Source organism: Macaca fascicularis, chromosome 7 (assembly GCF_037993035.2).
Source record: "Macaca fascicularis isolate 582-1 chromosome 7, T2T-MFA8v1.1".
Classification (NCBI taxonomy): domain Eukaryota; kingdom Metazoa; phylum Chordata; class Mammalia; order Primates; family Cercopithecidae; genus Macaca; species Macaca fascicularis.
Genome location: NC_088381.1, coordinates 74,771,491 through 74,795,506, shown reverse-complemented (window position 1 = coordinate 74,795,506; position 24,016 = coordinate 74,771,491). Strand labels below are relative to the sequence as shown.

General features: G+C 39.9%; 2 protein-coding genes across 9 annotated transcripts in view; both read right to left on the bottom strand.

The window, feature by feature from the left end:
- LOC102121806 (uncharacterized) overlaps window positions 1-1,681 on the bottom strand; it is a 32,452-nt gene extending 30,771 nt beyond the window's left edge. For all 8 annotated transcript variants that reach the window (XM_073996730.1, XM_073996720.1, XM_073996726.1 and 5 more), the window contains exon 1: window positions 1,560-1,681. The gene's annotated coding sequence lies outside the window, so the exon portion shown is untranslated. The remainder of the gene's footprint in view (window positions 1-1,559) is intronic.
- On the bottom strand, window positions 1,596-23,765 carry LOC141407237 (uncharacterized). Its single transcript, XM_073996734.1, has 7 exons — window positions 23,587-23,765; window positions 23,140-23,500; window positions 22,025-22,168; window positions 21,355-21,403; window positions 14,405-14,509; window positions 5,323-5,400; window positions 1,596-1,681 (listed from the first exon to the last, which is right to left on the bottom strand). Exons 1-5 carry the CDS (start codon window positions 23,616-23,618, stop codon window positions 14,478-14,480), a joined length of 618 nt encoding a protein of 205 aa, XP_073852835.1. The 5' UTR covers window positions 23,619-23,765; the 3' UTR covers window positions 1,596-1,681; window positions 5,323-5,400; window positions 14,405-14,477.
- Between the last annotated feature and the right edge of the window lie 251 nt (window positions 23,766-24,016).

Here is a 24,016-nt window from a genome sequence, read left to right as displayed (position 1 = left end):
CTAAGACTAAATAGAAATGGAACTACTTTTTAGTCATGTGAAACTAAAGGTTTTAAAGACTGCACTAGACTTCGAAGGGCAAAAAAATCAAGTTGATAAAAATATTACTTCCTAGCTATGTAACCATGAACTTATTTCATATCTATAAAATATGAGAAGTTTTTCCTATCTCTAAAATATCAAGAGTACCTATTTCACGCAGTTGGTATGATGACTAAATGAAAAGATCTATAAAGTATTTAGCATAGTATCAGTCATGCAAAAATGTTCAATAATTTATACTTCTTTTGAAGATAACTCAAACTGGAATTGATCACAAGACACAGAAAGTACAGTGACATTAATTCAAATGCTACAATCTTAGTTTTGTAAATAATCAAGATATGGGGAAGTAACTACATTTCTTTGTTGTATGAAAAACTACCTATTAAATTAATATATAAAGAAGATTGAAGGAGGGAGAGTTAGCTATCTGATTTCAACATTTGGCATTTACTTGCCTAACAATTCATTTCCTGTTTTGGAGAACCTGTGACCAAGACAACATAACTGGTTCTTGGATATTGTGGAGTTGGTAAATAGCTCTAATACAAGGCAGGAAGCAGTAAGTGTTCAGAGAAACATCTGATATTTCCCTACACTGTCTAAGCATTTTATGTGTATATATGCACCATTTTAATTTATTTTTCATAGCAACTATCCAAAAGATATGTACTGTCTATCCATATTTTAGAGTTGAGAAAAGTGAAACCATACAAAGTGTGTTTGTCACCAAACTCAGTGTTCCTTTCCCATCCTGCTTCTTCACACAAAAGAGACGTTAAGTCAAAAGAGAAACATTACTTTTGGTCTGGTGAGAGCAGGATGGATCAAAGTCAGCTTCATGAAGGAGAAATAATTTGAGCTGTGTTTTGTAGGAGAGAATGAATTTGAATGTACAGATGCTACAGAAGGAAGGTCAGCAGAGAAAATAGCATAGACAAGCTGGAAAGGGGCATATACAGGGATCAGCAGGTGGTTCCAGGATGTGAAGAGCAGATGAACAGGGTAAAAAGTGGCTATTCATAGATGAGAAAGGTAACCTTGGGCAACAAGGCATATGAGTGTGGCTGGGCATGGTGGCTCATGTCTGTAATCCCAGCACTTGGGCAGGGTAAGGTAGCAGGAGTGCTTGAACTCAGGTGTTCAAGACCAGCATGGTCAACACAGTGAGACCTCATCTCAACTAAAAATAAAAAAATTTAGCTTGGTGTAGTGGCACATACCTGTAGTCTGAGACACTTGGGAAGCTGAGGCAGGAGGACCACTGGAGCCTTGGAGATAAAGGCTAGTTAAAGTGAACTATGATTGTGCCACTGCACTCTAGCCCAGGTGATAGAGCAAGACCCTGTCTCAAAAACAATAAGCATATAACTGAATCCACCACTAAGGCAGGAATGGAAGGGGAGAGCAGTTGAGATTGTCATGTTCATGAATTGCCTGGTATTAACTATAATTACTTAACCATAAAATCCAGGCTCCAGATATTTATACACGCTTCCACATTTAAATGGTCTTACCTTTCAGTCTTCTTAATTTTCTCTAATATTGCCCAATTTTCTTTTTCAGTTCCTTCATCCTCCAACTGTTTCCCACTCATAGGCTCTTCTTTCATCTCATAGTGATCTAAGTCTTCTATATCCTGCAAAAAGAAGAGAAATGTTAGGTTATTCAACCGACTTTTCTTCAACAGTTTCTTATGCTGAAAGTTCAATTATTCTTGACTCAATGGGGAACAAGAAACAGAATATATCTATCCTACGGTGAGAGAGAAAAAGCCCCACATTCCATTCAAGGGGTCCCACATTTTATATCCTGTATTTTCTTTAAAAGCTAGACTCTGGGTAAAGCAGATTTAAAAGCTTTACAAAGTCACAACTAGTATGAAATAGACCATCATTAATTTATATACTTCTTTATTTAACTTATCTTCTTTTATTTTTTTGAGGATAGAGTCTCACTCTGTCACTCAGGCAGGAGTATAGTGGGGCAATCTCTGCTCACTGTAACCTCTGCCTCCCAGGTTCAAGTGATTCTCATGCCTCAGTCTCCTGGGTAGCTGGGATTACAGACGTACACCACCATGCCCAGCTAATTCCTTTGTATTTTGAGGAGAGACAGGGTTTCACCATGTTGGCCAGGTTGGTCTCAAACTTCTGACATCAAGTGATCTGCCCACCTCAGCCTCCCAAAGTGCTGGGATTACTGGCATGAAACACCACGCCCGGCCAAGCCATCTTTTAAATCTCCTCTTAAGAGAAACCTTTGAAACAGTTTGGCAGCAGGTGTCAAGAACCTTAACTGTTCATAGTTTGTTCCAGAAACTCGACTTCTAGAATTGTATTAGAAGAAACTAGTCTAAGATGTAAGCACAAATTTAGGCATAAGGATATCTATTCCAACCTTGCAACCACAAAAACAAACACAAAATCTGCATGTGCAAAAATAGCAAAACAGTTAACTCAAGTCCATGAAATATTAAGAGGCCACTGAAATACCAATACAGCATAATTTCTCCTGTATTGAAAAACTTTGAAATGAAAAATGGAATACACAAAGGAATAGAAAGAATTTTAATTATGCTGAAATAAGCACAGAAAAAGACCAGAAGAACTCATATTGAAATGTTAATTTCAATTAATTTTAGTTATTATCTCTGGAGAGATTTGGTACTTCCCCTAATTTCCAGGTTTATGGTTTTATGTAGGAAGCATCTATTGATGTTAACAACTTAAATATAAGTTAAAAAAAGCATTTGATCTCAGGTGCTCAGGAGGCTGAAATAGAAGGATCGTTTGGGCGCAGGAGTTTGAGGCTGCAGTAAGCTATGATCATGCCACTGCACTCCAGCCTGGGTGACAGCGACCCTATCTCAAAAACTAAGAATACTTTTAAAAGAATTTGAATAATACCCGGAAGAACAAAATCTTTATTCACATCATTCTGCCCCCTCTTTTCCCATAGTATCTGTTCTTACATATATACAAATATATGCAGAATTGTTTAAACCCTAACTTTTTTCAATTATGTTATTTTTCTACTTCAATTGCCATAATCTCTAAAGGAGTACTTTATATTTATCTCAATTTTTCCCCCTAAGTTGGCTAATTACCCGATTTCTAGACCAGATTACTGACTACCTCCTCTCAAACTCTGCCCATGACTCTGTACTTCATGGAGCTCCCTTCTCCCTGTGTGCACCTTTCAGCTCTGATCTTCCATCCTATGCTTGTTTTCCCCACAGTGCTCACAAATGCTTTTGGCCTGTATTTCCTCCTGTGTCTTTAACCTCAGTCATGTTCCCATTCACAAAACTTCTCCACCTAAGTATTAGTCAGCACATCCCAAACAGAATTCAACATATCTTTCTAAAACAATATTATCAGCACACGATTCCCTGCTTAAGGCCTTCTTATCAACAAACACAACAAATAGAAACGTTCCATTCTCAAATTCAAGACTTTCAACCATCTTCCTTTTCTGGACAATCTTGCTTTCCATGACTTCAACACATCAACCTTCCTTCTCAAAAGAAAAGCATCCAATACACCCAAACACACCATGTCCAAAATTGCTCTGAGCCTGTTCCCACATTATTTTAGGAGCCTAGAATATCTGCTTTTCACCTGGCGTAATCTGATGTCTCCAAAGTTCAGTCTCTTACCTTTGTAGATTTCCCTCAAAGGGGCAGTTCCTTGTTTATTAACTTGTGAATGGGAAATGAAACGGTTCATGAATCTTAGTACAATGGATGTTTGACCCATGGAAAAGGTTTAATGTTTCCATGAAGTTTATTCCACCTAAGCCAAACTGCATAAAAACATTAAAACAAACTCTCATTGTAACTGGACAATTTTAAGAAGTATTTTACTCCCAGACTCATAAAACAAGCCTACAGCCAGTCACAGTGGCACATACCTGTAATCCCAGCACTTTGGGAGGCCAAGGTGGTGGATCACTTGAGGCCAGGAGTTCAAGACCAGCCTGGGTAACAGAGCGAGACTCAAACTCTACTAAGAGTAAAAAAGAAATAAGCTGGACATGGGGCACTGGCCTGTAGTCCCAGCTACTCAGGAGGATCGCTTGAATCTGGGAGTTCAAGGTTACAGTGAGTCATGACTGCGCTACTGCACTCCAGCCTCTGTGACAGTAAAACCCTCTCTCAGAAAACAAACAAAAAGAAGCCTACAACACTACTTTGTTAGTTCTGAAGCACTCTAAAGTATAGTTTAGATTAATAACTTCCAAACTAAGAAAATGGAATCCTAAATTAATTATAAGACCCCAAACAGAAAAAAATCTTTTAAAACAATCAAGACCATGGAATTCACATACATTCTATTTGGTCAATGCAGAGACATAGATCTTTGTTCCAAAGTTTAAATTTAAATGCAAAGCTTCAGAGCCTGAAAACATCTAAAATTATACCCATGACTGACAACTGGCCTAGGCTCCATGTCTTTGGAATTTGCTGTACTAAATTTGCTACTGTTTGAATGTATTCTGTCCAAAATTCAAGTGTTGCCAAAGTGATGATATTAAGAGGTAGGACTTTTAAGAGGTTATTAGGCCAAGAGGGCTCCTTCCTCCTTCATGGGATTAAGGATTAAGGCCCTTATGAATGAGGCTTCACACACTGGACTAGCTTGCTCTCCTGCCCTTCTGCCTGCTACTGTGTGAGGATGCAACAAGAAGGCCCTGAGACATGTTAAGTACTGATTAGTATAACATATAATTTTAGTGCTAAAAGTTAAGAGCTTTTGTTTTCCAGAAAATCAAATCCAAGAATTCAGATAAAAAGTTTGCTCAAAGGCATATCATGAGTTAGAGGTAAAGCCAGAATTTATAAATTAAATTGCATTCCAAATATGATATGCTTTCAATTATTCCACATTAGTAGTTATTTATAAGGGAGATTAGAGAATTACTCAAATGATCAAAACTGAAGATATTCATGATTTTTTCTTTTATGAGACAGAGTGTTGCTCTTGTCACCCAGACAGAAGTGCAGTGGCACGATCTTGGCTCAATGCAACCTCCCCATCCCTGGTTCAAGCCATTCTCCTGCCTCAGCCTCCTGAGTTGCTGAGATTACAGGTGCCCACCACCAGGCCCGGCTAATTTTTATACTTTTAGTAGAGACAGAGTTTTGTCACTTTGGCCAGGCTGGTCTCAAACCCCTGACCTCAGCTGATCTGCCCCCCTTGGCCTCCCATAGTGCTGGGGTTACAGGCATGAGCCACCTGGCCTGGCCAAAATGTTATTCTTATATAATATACCTACTTCAGCCATCTCTTCTTCCTCTTCTTTTGAAGTCACTTCTGTTGTGCCATTCGAAAATAGAGAAAGAATCTTCCAGGGCTACACGGAACAAATATGCACATTAGAAGACTGATGTCATAGCTTTAGGGACAAACTCCCAACCATCTGTCACTGCAGTCCCACTACCAGAGAGCTTATTAAAATTAAAATGTGCATTTTTAAATCCAACTTTGATTTGACAAACAACAGTTCTCAGCTTTTCAAATTGAAATGATTTTGAACAATTTAACTTAATGGATGCCTTCAGAATAAAGAAAAGCAATCAGTCAAATATAAAGAAAAATGAAAAAAACTTTAAAATATAATCTAATTTAAAATAAGGAAACCTTTTACTTATATGGCTATGTGCATAAGATCAAAGACTTACTTTGTTCAAAATAAATGTCCCAAACTATCAATTTCTCAAAACAGCTACCTTTGTAACTTTGAAAAGCCTGAATCATTACATAAAGTCAATTTCCTTACATTGTAAAAGGTCAGATGCGTTACCTATAGTAGACACTTCCCGAAACTAAGAATTATGAAATGATTACCACCTCACTATAAAGCAAATTTTCTTTTTAAAAGCATGTAATTTACTATCAAATATCTCTCTACAAGACATAATTTACCAATTAACACAAATTACAATTATCAAGTTCAGAAATGAATGTAATGAATTTTTAGAAAGGGCCTTCATACTCAGTTTGGGCAAAGTTCAAAAGATACGCTTCCTGGTTAGGACATAGTATATAAGTGCATCTTTAACCATTAAGGCCAGTTCAGGTTAGAATCCAGAATATGTAAAAGATCAAGAAACTAGGATCCAGAAATCAAGACCAAGAAAGGTCTCAGCAGCATCTAAGCAGCAGCCTCCAAAATAGAATTCACCCCTTCTTCATTTTCCTAAATTGTTATATTCCAAATCCAATTATTTGGGGTATCTAAAGAATATATACCTAGCCTCAAAGTCCCAAAGAATCTGGTTGCATCAATGGTTGAAACAGCATTTTTGAAATGCTAATTTCAAAGCCTACCCAAAGAATCTGTTTTGAAAAGCTCTCTGAGGTGATTCTCACATGCATCTGGGTCTATCACCACTACCCCATTTACTATCCTTCATTCTACACATGAGAAAGCTGAGCCCCTTCCCCCTCAAAAAGGGGAAGTAATTTAATCAAAACAAAAAATGAGTTAGGGCTGTGAAATCCTAAGATTAATTTCATTTCAAGATGTGACCTGGTCCTCTTTCTAAAACCCCACTGAAATGACAGAATTTTATAAAAGAGAGTAAGTGTGCTGCAGCAGCAGCAAAACAACAAATACAAAAAGAATACCCTTAGTGAACCAAAACTATAAGGACATGCTGGAAGATACAAAGCAGATGGAATCAGACTGCTGGCCTCAAGAAAGCCACAAACCCAATCCAAATAATGGAGGGACCAATTCTGTTGGAAGAATCAAACATTCTCTTCACCGTACTTGTCCCAGCTATAGTTGGTAAGGATCACTCCGCTAATAGGAAGCCTATCTTGAAGGTCTCTTACTATCAGTGTCAAAACCAGAGAGAAAAGACAGAATGTTTTTTAATATAACTCAATGCAGCAGCAAAATCTTATAACAGATTCTGCTCTTCCTTTTAGTTCAAAATCTGGAAAGCTCACTGGCCAGCCCCTCCCCATCCTCATGCCACAGGAAGAGCACAGGTCTGCAAACCAGGAGGGGGAGGCCACAGCAGAAAAGAGTGACAATTCTGAAGACATTCATAACAACTGATACTGCTCAAAGGTATACCTCATGTATATATGAACAGATAACCATGTATCAGCAGAGAGTTGAAGAAAATTAGCAACCTGAAAGGAAGGTGCCAAGTCAAAGAAGCACAAATGACCTGAAGCACTGCTAATGAAGGAAATAAACAGAATTGTAAAACCTAATTGGAACCTTTAGCAGTAATTGAGAAGATACTGTATCCACAAAATATAAAACAGATTACAATGCAAAAGACAATTCTAGGAGGTAAAAATAAGACCCCTAAACCAAAACAAACAAACAAAAATAAACCAAAAACCATCCCATCCAAAAAACAAACAACCAAAAAAAATCACGAGTAGAAGAGCCAGAGCACAATGGACTTGACCCAGCAAAGCATTCGGGGTGGCTCATGTCTGTAATCCTGGCACTTTGAGAGGCTGAGGCAGGTAGATCATGAGGTCAGGAGATCGAGACCATCCTGGCTAACACTGTGAAACCCTGTCTCTACTGAAAATACAAAAATTTAGTCAGGCATGGTGGCACATGCTTGTAGTCCAAGCTACTCAGGAGGCTGAGGAAGGAGGATCATTTGAACCTGAGAGGTGGAGGTTGCAGTGAACAAAGATCGTGCCACTGCACTCCAACCTGGGTGACAGAGCAAGAATTCCTCTCAAAAAAAAAAAAAAAAAAATTAAAACCCCACAGTTTACAGTTACACAGAAAATCATACTAACTATCAGAAAGAACTACAAAACAGATAGGCATGAGACTTTCCATCTATAACAATAAATATCAGAACATAAAAGTGTAAAGACCTGGATAGAAACTCAATTATGACCTCAGAATTCTATATCTAGCTCCATCAAGACAGGAATCATATCTGTGTATGTATGCCTCGGGATTCTCCACACTGATATGGATGGAGTATTTCATACAGAATCAAATATTTGTTGAACAAGTGATAACACACAGCAAGTTCATGGAACACACTCCATACACATCCCCACAAACCCTTTCTAGGGGGAAAAAAAACCCAGGATATTATTCAGGGATATACTTGAGGGGCAGGGAGCAGGAGACATAATACAAGAAGTAGCAATAAGCAAAGACAACAGTAACGCCAACTGTGAAGTCTAAATGATTGCTGATAATCTAGCTGAAAGGTCACAGGCCAAATTCTCTGACCATATTGATGCACTTAAAATACCTCAAAAGCCACCTGAAAACTCTTAAAAAAATTTTTTTTTTCCTGGATAAGTCTTGGGTAAAAGAAGAAATTGATCCTCATGCCTCAGTCATCCAACTCCTAAGTACGTGCCCCAGAGAAATGCTGGCACAGGGGTACCATTAAATATAGATTAAAATGATCATAGCAGAATTTGTTCTTCCTAATAACATGGGAAACAACCCACGTGTCTGTATCTAGTCTAGGGAATAAATGGTATGGTGTTTTCAAACAATGGAATAAATACAGCAATGCAAAAGAACTATAGCTACACACAATAGGAACAAATTTCTTTTTTTTTTTTTTTTTTTTTTTGAGACGGAGTCTCACGCTGTTGCCCAAGCTGGAGTGCAGTGGCACGATCTCGGCTCACTGCAAGCTCCGCCTCCCGGGTTCCCGCCATTCTCCTGCCTCAGCCTCCTGAGTAGCTGGGACTACAGGCGCCCGCCACCGCGCCCGGCTAATTTTTTGTATTTTTAGTAGAGACGGGGTTTCACTGTGGTCTCGATCTCCTGACCTTGTGATCCGCCCGCCTCGGCCTCCCAAAGTGCTGGGATTACAGGCTTGAGCCACCGCGCCCGGCCCGGAACAAATTTCATACACAATGTTGAGCACAACGAAGAGATGAAAAAATACATATAGTATGATTTTCAAAAGTTCAAACAATAGGCAACACTACACTGTATTGTTCAAGGATGCATACATGAGTGATAACACTAGAGAAACAGAAGGCAAGATGAAGTGTACAGAGGCATGGTGATTGGGAAGCAGCCTGCAGAAGGTTTCTGTAGTGCAAGCAATGTGCCTTCTCTTCACCTCGGTGCTGGCTAGGTGTTGGTTCCCAAGTACTGACTCTAACTATATGTTATACTAAGCTTATGTTTTATATAATTTCCATACATGTCATATCTCACAATGAAAAGGTTTTTTTTGTTTTTGTTGTTGTTTTTTTGTTTTTTTTTTCAATGGAGTTTTGCTCTTGTTTTCCAGGCTTAAGTGCAGTGGCATGGTCTCAGCTCACTGCAACCTCTGTCTTCTGGGTTCAAGCGATTCTCCTGCTTCAGCCTCCCGAGTAGCTGGGATTATAGGCATGCACCATCACACCTGGCTAGTTCTTGTATTTTTCGTAGAGATGGGCTATCTCCATGTTGGTCAGGCTGGTCTCAAACTCCCGACCTCAGGTGATCCACTTGCCTTGGCCTCCCAAAATACTGGGATTACAGGCGTGAGCCACCATGCCTGGCCAACAGAAAGTTTTAGTAGTAAGAGCAATGTGAACAGAGGTTGCAATAAAATGACTTAGAAAATACAAACTATTTAGAAAATAGATTTTAAAACTTGTGCAATAAAGTCAAACAGCACCCAAAGGAAGTGTATACCCTTATATGTTTAAAAATCAATTTAAATTACCTTGATCCAGTACACTAGAAAAAGCAAAATAAAAAGGGAAAATAATGAAGACCTAAGGAAAAAGTGAAAAACACCCCACTAAATTTTTAAAAAACCACTATTTTATTTTTTAATAAAATAAAAAATATTTATTTTGAAAGGAGGATTCTTTCAAAAGACTAAGATAATAAAAGAGTCATGCCTCTGATAAGTGATCAAGATAAAGAAAACTTTGAAGAGAAAAGGGTATATAGCCACATGTGAATATGATGCAAAAAGTGAAAACTTTACACATCTTTATAACACCTTAGAAGTATGGATGAAGTGCTCATTTCTTTTAAGAATCTACAGTTACAAAAACTGACTGAAGAAATGGAAAATCTGGAGACCAATACGCAGAAGAAGGAAAAGACAAAGACTCATCTTCCAAATTGGACGTTCATTTAAACCAGCGTTTGTCAGCCTCAGCAATATTGATATACTGGGCCAGACAATTCTTTGTGGAGGGTTCTCCTGCTGTGTTGTGGCACATTTAGTAATATCCCCTCTACCCATGAAATGCCAATAAGACCTCCCAAGCATGACCAGTTGTGACCACAAAAATGTCTCCAGATATTTCCAAACATCCCATGGGAGGCATAATATTCCTGTAGTTGAAAATTACTGTGCAGACTAGATCTACATCCTAGGTCTTAGAAAAAAGATGTAAAGCTTCCCAAGCTATCCTTGCATACCCTGGATACTGAAAGGAAATAAGAGCCTTAAAGGAAACAAACAAAATATAATCTTATTTAATACAGAAGTAAAAATGCAAAAATAAAATATTACCATAGCCATTCTTACAGTGTTTATTATAAGAATGCAAGGATGATTCAAAATTAGGAAAATTTCATCAGGTAATTCACAAATTATATTTCTCCATAGAATTGTAGGCACAATCATGAAATACAAGGTAGCTCTATATGCATTAAGTCCCTGTGATATTTCGTGAAAAACACAATTTGCAAATGTCTTACAGAAAAAAACTGAACACTGAACACATATTTCCACCATCTGCTCTTTGTCCTGAGGCTCCTCTAGAAATACAGTGAAGAAGAAACATTATATAAACACACAATTACAAAAAAAGAAATGGGATTACCAACAGAAGAGAATTCACCTCCATTAGACAATGACAGTAAATGGAAAATGGTTAATTAGTCGAGCAAAGCAAACAAAAGTGGAGGTCAGGGGGATACCGATAACAAGGAAGCTAATTTGTCCCACAGCAACCTAGAAAGGTTCTCGACTCAGACACCAGGTATCCCCGAGGGTGGGACTGATAGGCAAGACTGAAAACAGAGATTAACCAAAAGCCTATATAGAGAACACATTTTTCAGGCACTGAAATGCACTGCTCTCCCCCATCTCCTTAAGCAGAACCCAAGCAAACATATCTACCTCAGACAAGAGAATGCAGATTTCATCTCCAGAGGAATGGAGTAGTTCCAGCCATCATTTATGATTGCACCGGGAGATAAGAAAGAGCGTTAGAGGAAAACAATCAGGAATCAGCATATATTCCCCCTAAAAGCTATCAGTTGCCAAATCTTGGCCATGAAGAATTCCCAATCAATTTTTAAAGTTTTTTATTAGTACTTATTTATTTAATTAATTAATTTATATATTTTTTATTTTTGAGATAGGGTCTTGCTCTTTTACCCAGGCTGGAATGCAGGAATGCAGCAGGATGATCACAGCTCACTTCAGCCTCAACATCCCAGGCTCAAGCGATCCTCCTGCCTCAGCCTCCCAAGTAGCTGGGGCTACAGGTGGGGGTCACCACACCTGGCTATTATTTTCACTTATTTTTTGTAAAGATCGGGTCTCACAACATTGCCCAAACTAGTCTTGAGCTCCTGGGCTCAAGTGATCCTCCAACATCAGTCTCCCAAAGTACTGAGATTGTAGGTGTGAGCTGACACACCCAGCCTCCCAGTCTTTTAGTATCTCTCTCAGATATGAATGAACAAAAAAAGGAATTTAAAAAAAAACACACACAGACCGGGCACTGTGGCTCAGGCCTTTAATCCCAGCATTTTGGGAGGCCTAGGTGGGCAGATCACCTGAGGTTGGGAATTGGAAACCAGCCTGACCAACATGGAGCAACCCTGTCTCTAATAAAAATACACAAATTAGCCAGGCATGGTGGCACATGCCTGTAATCACAGCTACTCAGGAGGCTGAGGCAGGAGAATCACTTGAACGCAGGAGGCAAAGGTTGCGGTGTGCCGAGATCACGCCTTTGTACTCTATCCTGGGCAACAAGAGTGAAACTCTGTCTCAAAACAGAAAAAAAAAAAGAAGACTACAAATGATAAGCAACGTAGAATAGATAAAATTTAAGGAAAGGCTTTAAAAAGAAAAATAAGACAAATAATAAACTAAGAAAAAATTTATTAAAGAACAAAGAGATGCTAGGGAGAAGACAAAAGAGTGTCAAAATCACTTCATAAAGACACTTGTGAATATATTACATGAATAAAACAAAAATAGAATATGAATAAGGAATAATCAGAAAAGAAAATGTTCTTAGAACTCAGGGTTCATCTTGGGAGTTGGTCCCCAATGAGCCACACCTCCTGTCGTCATCTCCTTGGACAGGCCCATCCCACAGTGAATCTGTGTTGGCCCCAAGACTCACTCTAGCCTAGAGAATTTGCTGGAAATGACACTGAACCTTTCCAGGTCTAAGTTTGAAGAACACCTGGCAGCTCCACTTGTGTGCTTCTGGAAGCCAAAATAAGTACTGACTATCTTCTTGGAGAAAGAGAAGCCACATGAAGAGGCCTCAGAGCACGAGATGCTAGGCAGAGAGGAAGGCCACATGAAGAAACACCAAGGCGGCAGACCTGTGGGTGAAGAAGCTGTCTCAGACATTCCACTGCAGCTGAGTATCCAGATGACCAGTCCCTGACACCGTCTAACCACACAGTGAGAGATGCCAAATGAAACCAGCAGAAAAACTGTCCAGCTATCACCAGTTAACCCATACGGTAGTGACAGAGAGATAAATGTGTAGTTTTATGCCATTAAGTTTTGGGAAAATTGGTTAAGCAACAATAAATAACCAAAACAAAACTTAAAGTTTTGACTGTCCAAATAACATTTCCTACAAGTCAAAAGATAAGAAAAAATTCCAGAATTTAAAATTTTAAAAAAAATTAGAAATAACATGAGATACAAGAGTCAAGACAAGAGGTCTAAAATCCAATTAACAGATGCCTCAAAATGATCAAATAAAATGGAAAGGAGAAAGTTAACAAAAATATGACAAGATTCAAGATTCCAACTTTGAAAGAGCCTATCCATAGGCCTATCCATTCGGTGTACCCAGCACAGTGAATGAAAAAAGACCTAAGTACAATGTTGTGCTATTTCAGCTCACCAAGGAAAAGACAAAATCCTAAAAGCTTCCAGAGAGAAAGTCATACCTAAATGAGTGACACTCAGGATGACATGAGGCTTCACCACCACAACTGGTTAGAAGACAACAGCACAGACTTTGAAATTCTAAGGCAAAATTATCCTCAACCTAGAAATACATAATCAACCAAACTATCAATCAAGTGTGAGGGTAGATTATAACAAAAGTGAATAGTGATGGGGATGTGCTATGCACCAGGCACTGTTCTAAATGGTTTACACGTACCAACTCATTTAATTCTCATAGCACCCTAGAAACATAGGTACTAATACTATTGCTGGCTCCCTCATTTTGCAAATGGAAAACTGATGCATAGAGCACTTAGGGAATCAGCCCAAGGGCATACAGCTAATAAGTAGTAGAACCAAGATTCAAATCTATCTCGACTGACTCCAAAATCCAAACACTGCATTGCATTTTTTTTTCAGAAGCTAGAGATCAGAAAATATGCCACTCTATGCTTCCTTTGGGTTTTACTGGAGGACACAGTCAGGGAAAATGACAAAGGGAAAGCCAAGAAAGATGACATGGGATCCAGGAAACAATGGATCTACTCTAGGAGAGCAGATGAGAAAAACCTCAAGATGACATCTGCACAGCCAACCCAAAGAACAACCATGCCAAAGTGGGCACAGAGGAGCCAAAGGCTTTGGAAGAGAAGGAGATCTCAGAGAAAGGGATATGACAGAGTTTTTTAAATTAAAAGTTACTACTATGAGGAAGACACTGCAAAACAAAAGGCAGGACCATGAAAAGAAATATCCTTATACTAAAATGTCAATAACTGATGTCTAAATAGGTACACCCAGGAAGAAGTTAGGGGTAGTGGTGACCTAGTGGAGATTTCTGTCGCTTGCAGGAAACAACATTTGGGCAAGTCCTTAAGAAGCATAGACAGACTTAAGGAGATGGCATTTCTAGGTGAAGGTAATTCATTGAGAAAAGACAAACAATGAAAGAAGCAAGAACATTTATGGACACCAAGAATATTCACAACAAAAAGCTGATGTTAGGGAAAAGGGCAATTGTTGCCTGTCATACTAAATACCAACAGCTCCAAAGAATGAAAAGGTTATTTTTAGTATCTAAAACAGAATAAACAGAACAATTCAATAGGAACAGAAAAACTAACTTCTAAATAAGTTGAGCAATAAAAAAATCATCCTAGTTTGACTTTTGCTTGAGACAATTTATTTTATCTCTTGAACACTAGAGAATTTTTACTTTACCTGACCCATGGGTAGTGGTTGATCTGGCATCTCAACATCCAGGTGTTTAAGAAGGTTATATAATCTGCAGAGTTCACATATCAACCACTTCAATTGCTGATGAAACTACAAAACACATTTCAGTAAATAAGCATTATGTTAAAGAGCCCTTAGAAGACATTAATAATGTTATATCTACAGTAATCAATCCAGGAGGAAATAAAAAAGTTTGTTACTGCTCAACTGCAGCTTACAGATTGATAAAAACTCTTTAAAATATTTTCAGGAGCGTCTAGTTTAAGAAAGTTACTATTGCTTGGGGTATAATCACTACAACTGATACCTAGCAGAATGACAACAATAAAGACAGAGGAAGGAAGTTTCAGACATTGTCCAATTTCTCATTGCTACCTTGTTTCCTTACAAACTTACAACTTCAAACAAGAGAGCATTAATGCATTAATGAGGCTACCAAAAATAAAGAAAAAGAGGACAGGGACATGCCTTTTTTGTCTTTTATACCAAATTATCACAGGTCCTGGCAGAGAAGACACACATTTTTTTTTTTTTTAATTGTGTTCTACTATTCAGAATTTCCTGTATCCACCAGGGGAGAAAAAAAGTAAGTAGAAACAAGCACAGACATAGAGATTTTTTACAGTGTATACTAAAGGGGTCAGATTATAAACAATATTTTATGCCTTACTTTTTTTACTGAATATATCTTAGAAGTTTGCACATGCTCTATGGAAAGAATGGCTGCATTTTTTTGGTCAACAACTGTTATAAAATGTACACTATAATTTTTATTTAACCAACTCTTTATTGGTGGACATTAAGAATGGAGGAATGTTTCAACAAGGGAACAATCAACAGTATCAAAATACTGCAGAGGGGTCATTTTGGGGACTAAGAAGGGAGCCACCAGTTTTGGCAACTGGGAGATAAATTTTAGCACCATGATGAAGGCAGAATCCAGATTATAATGAGCTCAGTGAAAAAAGGTGAAGACTTGTAGCTTATTCTCTCGAGAAACTAGGCTATGGTAAACTGGCAGAGGCTCTAAGAGTGGGAGGTGAGTTGTTTTCTCTTTCATGTAAATATATTTACTTTTTAAAACACTAGGCCCAATTTTGTATGCTACTCCATTTAACTTTATGAACATGTTTATGTATGTATCTCATGTAATGTTTTAGACACTGAAAAATAACTCATTTCTGCTATTATAAAACTATTATCTTTACATATTCAGAAGCAACTTCCTAAAAGGAGGTAGCAGTATTGGAGCTTTGTCTATCATTCGTTCCCATCAACCCCCTTGCTGGAGATGCAAACATGTGTCCATCAAGCCTTTAATTTTTACCTCTTATCTTCATGGCTCTCCAGACAAAACTTAACTCTTTTTTTTTTTGTATTTGTATATGTATATTTATAGGTATGTCTATATCGAGAGAGGGAGAGTCTTGCTTTGTTGCCCAGGCTGATCTCAAACTCCTGGGCTCAAGCAATCCTCCCACCTTGGCCTCACAAAGTGCTGGGATTAAAGGCGTGAGCCAATGTCCCCAGCCTCAGCCTTCACTCTTAAAACATCTTCAGACCGATGTTCTTCTGTTCTAATTTTCAGAATAGATGTGTTTAAACCAACTCTAACTTATTTTGACAAATAAGTTAAAATACCATCTTTTCCTTATACTAAATTCTCTTTTGCATGACTCTGGTTCTAAACGTCCATTGCCTTTACGTGTCTGGCCCAGGGCTAGTCCACAATATTTTATTTAATATCTGGTTGAGAGTCTATACTTTATTACTTTTTTTTATTTACTCTTCTAAACAAACTTTAGAGTCACTTCGTCAAGTGCCAAAAATAAATCTGCTGGAATTTGTATGAAATTTGTAAATATGTATGTACACACTCACTACTTTTTTTTTTTTTTTTTTTTTTTTAGACAGAGTCTCACTCTGTCATCTAGGCTGGAGTTCAGAGGCATGATCTCAGCTCACTGCAACCTCTGAATCCCAGGCTCAAGTGATCCTCCCAGGAGTAGTTGGAACTACAAGTGTGTGCCACAGACACACAGCTAATTGTCATCTACCCACCTCAGCTTCCCAAACTTTTGGGATTACACATATGAGCCACTGTGCCCAGCAGAAATTACATTTATAAATTAATATGAAGACATGGTGATAACTAACATATTTATAATGTGAAATCTGCTCATCCAGGAACATAGAATGCAAATCTTTGATTCCACTCAGCAAAATTTTGTCATGTCCTTGATAAAAGTCCTGCACATCTAAGTTTATTCCTAGATATTTAATTTTTGCTGAAATACCTGAAAATATATTTCATCACTATATCTTCTATGTGATTATAGCTAACATTTGGGAAGGCTATAGGTTTCTATATAAATGAGCTTTTAACCAGTCATCTTAAAAACTGTTTTTTTTCAGTTGTTTCCTTTGGATATTTTTAGGTAAACAATCATGTTGACTGAAAATAATGATTGTTATTTTTATATAAAGACTATGACATCATGGGGAAATACAGTAAATACTTTTTAAAAGAATATAAAAGGGTCAGGCGCAGTGGCTTATGCCTGCAATCCCAGCACTTTGGGAGGCTGAGGCGGGCAGATCACGAGGTCAGGAGATTGAGATCATCCTGGTTAGTACGGTGAAACCCTGTCTCTAATAAAAAATACAAAAAATAAGCTGGGCATGGTGGTGGGTGCCTGTAGTCTCAGCTACTGGGGAGGCTGAGGCAGTAGAATGGTGTGAACCCAGGAGGGGGAGCTTGCAGTGAGTTCAGATCACACCACTGCACTCCAGCCTGGGTGACAGATCAAGACTCCATCTCAAAAAAAAAAAAAAAAAAAAAGCATAAAACTATACACAATACAACCTCAGTTATTTAAATATATGTATAAAAGTTATGTATTTTACCAGCAAAGAAAAAACATATACCGATAGAAAATGGCCATCATGTCAACTGTCAATAGTGGTTATATTAGGTAGAGAAATTATGGGAGACTTTATTTTGTTTCTTTTTTCTTTTCTGTACTTTGCAAATTTTCTCAACAATGGTTGCTCATGTGTTTTATAATAAAAAAATTTTAAAAAAATTTTTCCAACATGGAAAGTTACATTTCTTTATAAACTAAAAACAGAAACAAAAGTTCCTTTTTGAATACCTTTGACTTTTACTGCAGACTTACAGACCCTTGAAAGAAAAGGCAAAACAACAGAGAGGCCATAATAAAATTCAACAATAAAATTGCTAATAGTAAAACTCAAGCTTTTGGAAAAAAATTAGAATTTTAGAAAATGTATATCCACTATCACTTTCCAAAAGTATTCTGATGAGATGGATGGTGATATTGATGTACGTATTTTGATACCTTACAATCAAATGTTTCAACATATGGAAGATCTCGGTGAACCATTATTTTTAAAGTGACCAATGCATGATGTTATAATATCATGCCAGGTAAAAGATCCAAAGTTCAAGAAAAATCAAGTTTTGATGGAGTATCAAAAAAGAAGCCAAGGCAACATGCCAAAACCCTGTCTCTACTCTCTACAAAAAATACAAAGAAAATTAGCTAGGTGTGGTAGCACACACGTGTAGTCCCAACTACTCTGGAAGCTAAGTTAGGAGGATCACGTGAGTCCCCAGAGACTGAGGCTCCAGTAAGCTGTAATCATACCACTGCATTCCAGCCTGGGCAACACAGCAAGACCCCGTCTCAAAAAAAATAAATAAATAAGAAATATCCACAATGATCTAAAATGGCTATCTGTATGAGACTGGCCTGTCTTCACATTTTTGCAAGCAAATATCACACAATAAATTGAATGCAGATGCAAATGACACATCAAACATCAAAGAAATTTGCAAAAGATATAAGATTGTACTACTTTGGGTTTAGAAATTTTCTTTTCATAAAAGCATTTATAACAATATTTGGTGAGCTGTTAAAGAATATTTTAAATATTTCTGATTTAATTTCTAGTGATAAATACCAATAGATACAACCTACATACACAAAAGCTCCTTGGGCCATCAATACATTTTTACGAGTGTGAAGGAATCCTGATCCCAAAACTTTGAGAACTGCTGCCTTCCCCTCCACTTTCTTCCTTCCCTAGAATTTCTTCCTTGGAAGAAATATTCCTTTGTCATTCTATGTTAACTTACTTAGTTCCATTGAGGCCAGTTTTGCTACTTCTCTCCCATCTTTCCACATCCCTCTCTTGACACAAAACCTGACCAAAGGACTCGACCAGCCCACCCCATTTCCAGTGATTAGCTGTCAGGTGGGCTAAGCCAAGCAAATCTGGGTTTTCCCTGAGACTAGACCTCTCTTTCTGGGAGATATGGAATCACAGGGACAAGATTGGCCACTGAGGGGTGGTCAGAATTCATCTTGCCTAAATGGGAAGAGGTTAGGCAAGTTTCTAGAATGCCAGACTGCTTTTTAGAAAGTCAAAGATAACTATACTTTCTGCCATGACTGTGAGAATGCCCATTTCATTGCACACTTTCTAACATTTTTACCAATCTCATAAGTAGAAGCTGGTACCTAGAAGAAAAAAAGGCCGGGTGTGGTGGCTCGTACCTGAATCCCAGCACTTTCAGAGACCAAGGAGAGTGGATCACCCAAGGTCAGGAGTTCCAGACCAGCCTGGCCAACATGGTGAAACCTCATCTCTACTAAAAATAGAAAAATTATCTGGGCATGCTGGCAGGCACCTGTAATCCCAGCTACTCAGGAGGCCGAGGCAGGAGAATCACTTGAACCTGGGAGGTGGAGGTTGTAGTGAGCCAGGGTCATGCCTTTGCACTCCAGCCTGGGTGACAAGAGCGAGACTTCATCTCAAAAAAATTTTTTTCCATACAATATAATTTGTTCCATCTCTAGAAATCAATTCAGCAATGAGAGTTGAAAGCCACCTCTTGGAAGGTTTCAAGGATTTAGCTCTACCTATTGATGTCCAAAGCATTAGTTAAGGTAGAAAACACACACACACACACACACACACACACACTCACTCACTCACTCACCTCTATGTATTCAGTACCAGGAAACACGAATGACTAGATGGTATAGTCATCCAACACAACCACAGAATAACTGAAGGCACTGTGTAGAGGAGTAACTTATGACATGGATCTACAATATTGTTGAGTGAAAAAGCAGATTATAAAAAAAAAAATCTGATTTTTTTAAGGGAGAGGGAACACATATAAGCATAGGAGAAAAGAGATGACCAGAGGACTGGAAAGATACAAAATTCTGGTGGTGGTACATTCTGAGTGGTAGAATTATTGGTATGATTTTGTAGTTTTGCCTAAAAATTTTCTAAATTTCTTAAAATAAGAAGTTTTTGTTATCCATATTATAAAATATCCATCACCCCAGGAAACTTCACCCTAAGCACAAACTCTACAACATGTTCCATGTTTGCTCAGTTTAATATTTAAGAGACAATCTATTTTGAAAGACAACTAAAATGATGACCAACATTTAAACCTATGCATTAATATTTTTCAAGCATATGCTTTACATGTTGTAATTTTGATAAGGTTAAGCTTTATAACCATCTTGAAAAGATAAGTGTTCTATTTGTCTTTAAAATATGACCTACAATATGCCAGTTTTTAAACAGTAAATGATGCTCAAAAATCGCAATATAAATTCAGGCAGTGTTCCTTACATGGAATGTTTAACTGATTCTAACACTGTTCTTTTTCACCGTTTATGAAAACACAGAACAATTATTTAAGCATCTAAGTATTCAGGTCCTTTGTTTCTTCTCCATTCTATTAGTATTATAGTAATTTCAAGGCCTGTGAGGATGAAGTTGTCTGTGACAGCTACCACAAAGGTTACTATAAGCACACAAATTTCAAAGAAGTTTATCACCACTACCATCCCCACCATACAACTGTCTCAATCAAGGACAACACAATTGAAGGTTGGCCAGGACAACTTCTTTACCTGTCACTGCTTAAGAAAGGATTTTTTGGTCTTATTTAGAAATAACTTTCTGTATCTATTTTTCTCCATAAATCCACTGAGACCAATGTGTGGCTCTACCTCAAGCACCAGCAAGCAAAAATGCCTGTCAGTATGTGTTTTTGTATCTTTCCAAATGTAGGGCACAGCTATCTTTTGATATCATGATTTTTTGAAAACTAATGCACAAACTTCTTCTTGAAAGTTCAGCCAGGTGCGGTAGCTCACGCATGTAATCCCAGCACCTTGGGAGGCTGAGGCAGGCAGATCATGAAGTCAGGAGTTCAAGACCAGCCTGGCCAACATGGTGAAACCCATCTCTACTAATACTACAAAAATTAGCCAGGTGCGGTGACAGGTGCCTGTAATCCCAGCTACTCAGGAGGCTGAGGCAGTAGAATCACTTGAACCTGGGCGGCCGAGGTTCCAGTGAGCCAAGACTGCACCACAGCACTCCAGCCTGGGTGATAGAGTGAGACTCTGTCTCAAAATAATAATAATAATAATAAAAAAATGAATTTCAGATACACAGCAGTTGTAATTCTTCTGAAGGTCGGTTATGCGACACATTACTTTCATACTTTGCTGTTCAATAAATGTGGGGTGGAGAATAAAGTAAATTGACAGAATTATCATATAAAATGAAATTCTAAGTCCTCTGAAAAAAAATATAAACTTAAAATACACACACAGACACAGACACACACGATTTTCCCTGCTAATCATTTTACAATAACTAAGTAGCTAACCCAGAGCCCACAAAAGCAGAGTAGAAATTCTAACACTTGGTAAAATAAAAATGCACATATATCCCTGTCATCTAAAAAAAATGCTTAAGGATTCAAAGACAGACAGCAATTACAGATACTGAGAACATCATTGTAAGCAAGCTGAGGCAGAGCAAGCAACGGTGTAATGAGGATTTGTACCATCTAAGCTGCAGAAACTCACTGGAGGGTTTCCTAGGTTCCGAGCTGGCATTATCTTTCAGAACGATCTTCTAGAAGAGATGACATAACACTGTTACAAAGAATCTGGAGAAAGGGTCCCTGGCTTCATCACTCCGGCTCTCCAGTCATGCTTTACATTTTCACTTCTTACACTCTCTTTCATATGAAGTCAATTTACAGACTTCAATCAAGCCCTTAGAGACCTTTTTGTACTATCCATGACAAGTTCTTGATGTTATCTCTGCACTTTTGACAAAGTCTTAGCAGTTAACTTACAAGGCAGTTAAGATTTTTGTTCAAGCACAAGATAGCTAGAATAGGCTCAGACATTCAATAAAACAAATCTTTCCCAAGCATTTATTGAGTGGGAGATAAAAAGCACAAAGCATAATTATAAAACATTCTCCCCTGCCACTATAAACATTTTTTAAAGCCTTACAGAACACAGCATAACACGACCAAAGCAAAAATAGTAAGGACGAAAGAGGGGAGGAAGGGGAAATATCAGCATGAACTAAATATGACCCAGAAGAGCCTTGATGGTCAGACATGCAAAGCCAAATTGGGTAGGGTTAGGGGGTGGCTGTCAGGGGCACATTCTATAAGGGAAAAATAGCTGATACAAAAGCCTGTAAGGAAAAGCGGGCAGAGCGCCTGTACAGGACTCTTACCTGCAGCAACCAGGGTACAATGCGCCTTTCCAGAACACAGCAGCGGCCAGCACGGCCCTGGGGAGAGGGATCGCTTGAACAGCACCAGAGGCTGCATTCCAACTTTTCCTCCCTCAAGGAGTCCCTTTTCATTGTTAGTTTCTCCTTAAACACAAACTTAAAAACGATTGGCTGAACATGCAGGAACAAGGAAAACCTGACTGAAGAATGAGGCCTTTACACTTAAGGGCCTTGGGTCTGGGCGCGGTGGGTCCCACAACTTTGGGAGGCAGAGGTGGGTCATTTGAGGTCAGGAGTTTGAGACCAGCCTGGCCAACATGGTGAAACCCCGTCTCTACTAAACAACACAAAAGTTAGCCAGGCGTGGTGGCGGGCGCCTGTAATCCCAGCTACTCGGGAGGCTGAGGCAGGAGAATCGCTTGAAGCAATGGACTGTCAAGAGAAGGAGGCTGCAGAAAGCCGAGATCATCCCACTGCACACCAGCCTGGGCGACAGAGTGAGAGGCTCCATCTCAACAAGCACCTGCCACCATGCCCAGCTAACTTTTGTATTTTTAGTAGAGACAGGGTTTTACCATGTTGGCCAGGCTGGTCTAGAACTCCTGACCTCAGGTGATCCACCAGCCCCAGCCTCCCAAACTGCTAGCACTACCAGAATGAGCCACTGCGCCTGGTCAAAAAACCAATAATCTTAAAGGCCTTTCCCCTCCCCTGCCTGGGCTCAAACAACAGCTGGAGCCGCTCTGCCACGCCCCGTCGCAATCCCGGGGAGCAGGCCGGCTGACTGAGGGCGATCATGGGCCCCAAAAGGGCTGCAGGCGACGAGGGTTCGCACCTCGGGGGACGGCGACGGGGGCGAGAGGTGCCAGCAGCCCCCAAGCCAGCCCCGCGCAAGGAGTCAGAGAGACGCCCCCTCCACCTCCTTCCACTGAAGCCTCCGGCAGTCCCTGGGATCCGGGAGGGCCAGTTGCGGGAGGGCCAGTTGCGGCCAGTTTCCCGCTCGCCCTGCCCGGGAAAACGGGGCCTCTCCTGGACAGGCTCCCCTTTGACCCGGGACTTCGGGCGCCTCCTCTCCGCCCTCGCCCTGCCCCGTGAGGCCGCGCTGGGCACCTCACCTTGATGTTGCAGTGGAGGGTGAGCTGAGGCGGCGGGTCCTGGTTCTTGTGGAAGATGGAGGCCAGCAACTTCAGCTTGGCCTTGAACCCTGACAAGGACATCTTACCCTCATCTCCGGAGGGAAGGGCGCCGAAGGTGAGCCGGTCCGGAGCCACTGTCATGGCCGCGACCACAGGGCGGACCGCTCGGTGGCGCTGTCGCGGCTCCGCCTCTCCCCGCTGCCTCGACTGTAGTCGGAGCAGAGCTGGAAAATGGCAAGGGGCACCGAGGCCCTTCCGGGGAGCTGCGTGGCGGCCTGGGCGGTTGCTCCCCTTGTAACCGACTCCACCGACGGGAGGCGCTACTCCTGTCAAGCCGCAGCTTAAAAGGGCAACAGCACCACCGCCCCCGTTACCTCCTGGGAAAGGCTGCCCCCGCCCCCGTCCCTCTCACCCCTTACCCCTCACCCCTCATCCCCTGGCGGCCCGTGGGCACCCATTTCGGCTGGTGCAACCAGTCCAGAGCATGCGCGCGCTTCGGGCTGCCCCCTCCTCGCCTTGACCCAGCACTGCTGGAGCCATCTGGTTCTTTCCTCATACTCAAGGACTGGAGGCTCTGGGCGGCACAACCACCAACTCTGGTGTGTGTTGAGGGGGGGCGGTGCATAAAACCACCAACTCGTGTGTGTGTGTGTGTGTGTGTGTGTGTGTGTGTGTGTGTGTGTGTGTGTGTGTGTCTCCCAAGAGAACAGCACTGCTGAGTTCAGGTTGAGTATTTGCTCATGGACTGTCAGCAAAATAGAGTCAGCAGAAGGCTATGTGCTGTTTTGTCTTTTGCAGTGACATCATGTTGCTCACGTTTTATGTTTTTCAGAGTTCATTAGTTTCTGTTTGTTCT